Source organism: Rutidosis leptorrhynchoides, chromosome 4 (assembly GCF_046630445.1).
Source record: "Rutidosis leptorrhynchoides isolate AG116_Rl617_1_P2 chromosome 4, CSIRO_AGI_Rlap_v1, whole genome shotgun sequence".
Lineage (NCBI taxonomy): Eukaryota > Viridiplantae > Streptophyta > Magnoliopsida > Asterales > Asteraceae > Rutidosis > Rutidosis leptorrhynchoides.
Genome location: NC_092336.1, coordinates 2,502,350 through 2,506,340, shown reverse-complemented (window position 1 = coordinate 2,506,340; position 3,991 = coordinate 2,502,350). Strand labels below are relative to the sequence as shown.

At 33.8% G+C, this 3,991-nt stretch overlaps 1 protein-coding gene across 2 annotated transcripts; it reads right to left on the bottom strand.

The window, feature by feature from the left end:
• Positions 1 to 410: 410 nt before the first annotated feature.
• Positions 411 to 3,453, bottom strand: LOC139904047 (vacuolar cation/proton exchanger 2-like). Of its 2 annotated transcripts, XM_071885979.1 has the most exons (9): positions 3,397 to 3,453; positions 2,406 to 2,602; positions 2,090 to 2,341; positions 1,567 to 1,704; positions 1,344 to 1,460; positions 1,159 to 1,212; positions 893 to 1,009; positions 710 to 803; positions 411 to 614 (listed from the first exon to the last, which is right to left on the bottom strand). In XM_071885979.1, exons 3-9 carry the CDS (start codon positions 2,267 to 2,269, stop codon positions 604 to 606), a joined length of 711 nt encoding a protein of 236 aa, XP_071742080.1. In that variant the 5' UTR covers positions 2,270 to 2,341; positions 2,406 to 2,602; positions 3,397 to 3,453; the 3' UTR covers positions 411 to 603. The 2 variants fall into 2 exon arrangements, with proteins under 2 accessions (XP_071742080.1, XP_071742081.1); XM_071885980.1 differs by lacking the exon at positions 3,397 to 3,453 and having other exon boundaries at positions 2,090 to 2,241; positions 2,406 to 2,990.
• Positions 3,454 to 3,991: the final 538 nt, after the last annotated feature.

Genomic DNA, 3,991 nt, shown 5'->3' with positions numbered 1-3,991 from the left:
GTTCTAACCAAATCGATTTTTCATTTTCAGTTAAAAACGAAGAGCTCGGATAAAAAACTCATGAATCTGAATTTGTTTTGTTGAATTGATCAAACACGAATGTTAGGATTTGTGTTAATATCAAATTTCTGAGATCAAGAAGATGGTGAATGAGGAAGATGAGATTGGATAGAGTGTAAAGGGGTGCACATTATGATTCTTGGTACCGTGATGGCGTGATGTTTATGCTACCACGTTGCGAAAGTCAAAACGTTGACCCCGCTGGAACACTTGATTCGTTATTATTAATAATGAAACGGACGAATATACCCTCACATGCGTGGCACTTGTGAGGTGGTAAATGTTAAATGTAGACGGACGTTTGGTGTGGGTACTAACCACGAAAGTCACACAAAACTTAGGTACCAACGACGCAAAATTTAAACTTTGTGTTGTAATGAAAATAGTTACAAACCACATGTACCAACGACGTAATTTTTTCTAACAATAACCAAATGTTTTTGACAGTTTTACAACAACGCCTACACCATCTGATGGCTCACCAAATTACAACATTTTAACCAATTAACATCCATCATTTATTTCTAGCCTTATCATTTGTTCTTAGTCATCATCTGCATCAATCATTCAAGCACGTCAATTATTTTGTTTGTTCTACAATGGTAATGCTACTAGTTTTGACAAAAGGTGATCAGATGACAATGTTTACCAGATTTATTATCTACGTGTACAAAGAAACTGGCAGCAACGATGAGATAGCAGAGAATTAGCATCAGACCTTTGAAGTAATTAGATGTTCCTTCCTGCGCAAACCAACCAAATAGAATGCTTACAAAGTTAACCAATAGACTAACAACATCCATATATACATACAATGATAGAAAAGAGATACCTGCAGCATAAACGCCACAACTAACACTGTAATAAAAAGAGTAGCAGTCTCAAAAAGCTGAAAATTTAAGTCCATCGGCTGCCCCATGATCCAACCCACAACCACACAGAATGGGATCTGTATTTGTTTGTTTGTTTGTAACAGGAAAACCATTAATTCTATTCAGCAACCGACTGAAACCCATGTCTAATTCTTAAAAAGAGATGGCTAATGGTGAATAGCAGCCATAAACAATAAGAAAAGGTAGATAGGGGGCAAGGCATTACCACAAACATAGATATCTGAGTTGATGATCCAATTGCCACTCCAAGTGTAATGTCCTATTTTTTATTATTATGAAATATATAATTATTAGTAAAAGACTTGCGGAGAGATCAGTCAAGTAATCGCATACCTAATTTACCTATGTATGTTGCTTGGAAAAAAGAAAAAAAAAACAATTGAGACTTACAAGCTTGTCTTTCATAGCAAACATTATAGCACTCGCATGTTCTGCAGCATTACCAACGATAGGAAGCAGGACTACACTAATAAAAGAAACAGGCATATTCCACGAGTCAGATGCTCCCTGCAAACTTAAAAGTTTCAGACGGACGCATGAAACCACCACCAATTTTAATTTAATGTAATGTAAGGTTTAACTGGAAGGAATATGGTTAGCCAAGTGGCATTACCTGTATAGCATCAACTAGATATCCAGATAATACAGATACCCACAAAGTTAAAGTGGTAAGCCAAGCAATTTCTTCCCACATGGAAATCTCAAGAGCCTCCTCTTCTTCATCAGAATCATCTACATTATCTTCTCTTTCCTGCATCATGATGATAATCTTTATAAAATACAAATACAATCAAATTACCATATTATATATGTAAAAATAAATAAATATAAATAAAAGAGTGAAACCGGATCCACTACCATAATTTAAAACACTCTTTTTGGGTAAGCGAGGAAACCCCCTCCTGTGAACGAGCACATTGGCTCCCCCATAGAAGGTAAAACCTCGGTACCAGGTGAATTGCGCATTATGTGCACCCTCTAGTCACACTCCCTTTTTGAACAATTTGGCATAGCCAAGACATGAACCCGGGTGGTGTGCTTCATTGGACAACTCGGTAGCCACTCAGGCTAGCCTGCGTGGTTTTATTTAAAACAATCTGTATAATAGCAAAAAACATATCAATGGTCACTAATACCTCATCAATCGAATCGTAAAGATTAGAATGACTCTTAAGCTGAAAGAATAGATAGCTTGCATATGCCACCAGCATTATACAACTGCTGAATCTTGAAAGTGCCAATTCTGACTTCCCAAAATGAACTTCCGTGTGTGTAAAATGAAGCACAGCTGGAAACAGTATGCCCATTACAGCCATTAACAGCAGTCCTGAACTAACAATTGCAGCTGTCTACGCACACGTCATTCTTGTTCACTTTTGCTTCACTCACTTTAAATATACATTCAACAGCATTTCCACACATCTTTTCACAATGATTAAAATTAAAATTTACCTTGTTAAATAGATGAACTTTCGGGTAATGCACAATGCCACCAGTAAAGAAAGCACAACCAAGCACTAACAACATATTTGATAAGATGGATCCTAATAATGACTGTTGAACAACCCTAATCATCCCATTTTTTAATGCATATATTGAAATAATCATTTCTGTTGCATTTCCGAACGTGGCATTTAGAAGACCTCCAACTGCATTTCCAAGAGAATGTTGTCAAGATATATTGGAGTTTATTTAAGGCAACTGCTACTAGTCTATAATTTATATGGAATTTAATTAGTTAAGATATATTGGCATCCGAATTAGCACCTACACATGCAAGAATAAGTTAGTCGCGGCACATGCTAAGCTACGTAACAAACAATGTGGTGCTCGTGGGTCATGATCAAGTATTACGCAATTCCTAGCTTACCTGGTTGATTGGGAAATCAGTCCTAATCAATTGACTCGTAACGACAATCCTACAGTCTAATAAGCATGGTTGTAAAACTCCTCATTAATACCCCATTAATCCTTTTTAAAGGCAGATTAGATTTTTCAAAATGCTTCTAATTAATCCGTCAACACCAGTCAATGGGTCAAAATTGTCAAAATCGAGTTGGTCAACATTTTAATATGAATATAAATTAGAGTTTTGAATATTTGAACAATTGAATAATTTTGTTTATGTTTCAAGACAATTATGTTACTGTTAGTGTTTGTTTATGTTAAGGGTTTTCCTCTATATTTACACAAATTATTTCGAAATCTATTTATTTAAATGTCTGATTAGTCCCTACAAGGTTCCGGTTGAATAATTCCTGATTAGCAATCTTACAACCTTGCTAACAAGCAATAAGTCTATATTGTAAATTTTATCTGACACCAAATATAGCCAAAGCCAATTTTGCGGATCGAAAACAGCAACATATGCTACAATACTAGATGGAGCTACTTAAATTTCATGTTGTTTGCAATACCACATCGACTAAGAGTACATGATTACCTGTATTCCCTGTATAGCATGCGAGTTGCCTGAAGTTAAAAAATAGTAACTATAAATTACCATATATGAAATATATATATATATATATATATATATATATATATATATATATATATATATATATATATATATATATATATATATATATATATATATATATATATATATATATATATATATATATATATATATATATATATGTGTGTGTGTGTGTAGGGAGAAGATCCAGCGCTAAGAACTTTTGGGGGATAAGTAAATTTGTTACTTTATTAACATTAAAATAAGAGTTTAGATTTTTTAATTTTTGATGTTAGTATTTATTGTTTAGAAATTTTTTTTTTTTTTAACAGCAGGTTATCATATATTTGATGTATAATGAAAATGACTAACGACTAATAAAAAAGCACTGTTTAAGGTTTAGAAATTGGGGTATAGGGTTAGATTTAGGCTTTAAATTTAGCGTTTAACGCGAACGGTTTAGAGTTTGGGGTTTAGTGTTTTGGGTTTAGTCTAACTCTAAATCGGGCAAAATTTAGAAAAAAACCTCATATTTGGTTATCCTACATCAAATGACCTGGTGTAAAAACTTTTTTGC

Bases quoted from the DNA above. Each gene is read 5' to 3' on its own strand.
- LOC139904047 (XM_071885979.1), bottom strand. From the start codon at position 2,269: ATGGCTGTAATGGGCATACTGTTTCCAGCTGTGCTTCATTTTACACAC. The intron at 1,705-2,089 runs GTATTAGTGACC...ATCATGATGCAG, and splicing joins TTTACGATTCGATTGATGAG to GAAAGAGAAGATAATGTAGA. The intron at 1,010-1,158 runs GTAATGCCTTGC...AAACAAATACAG, and splicing joins CTCAGATATCTATGTTTGTG to ATCCCATTCTGTGTGGTTGT.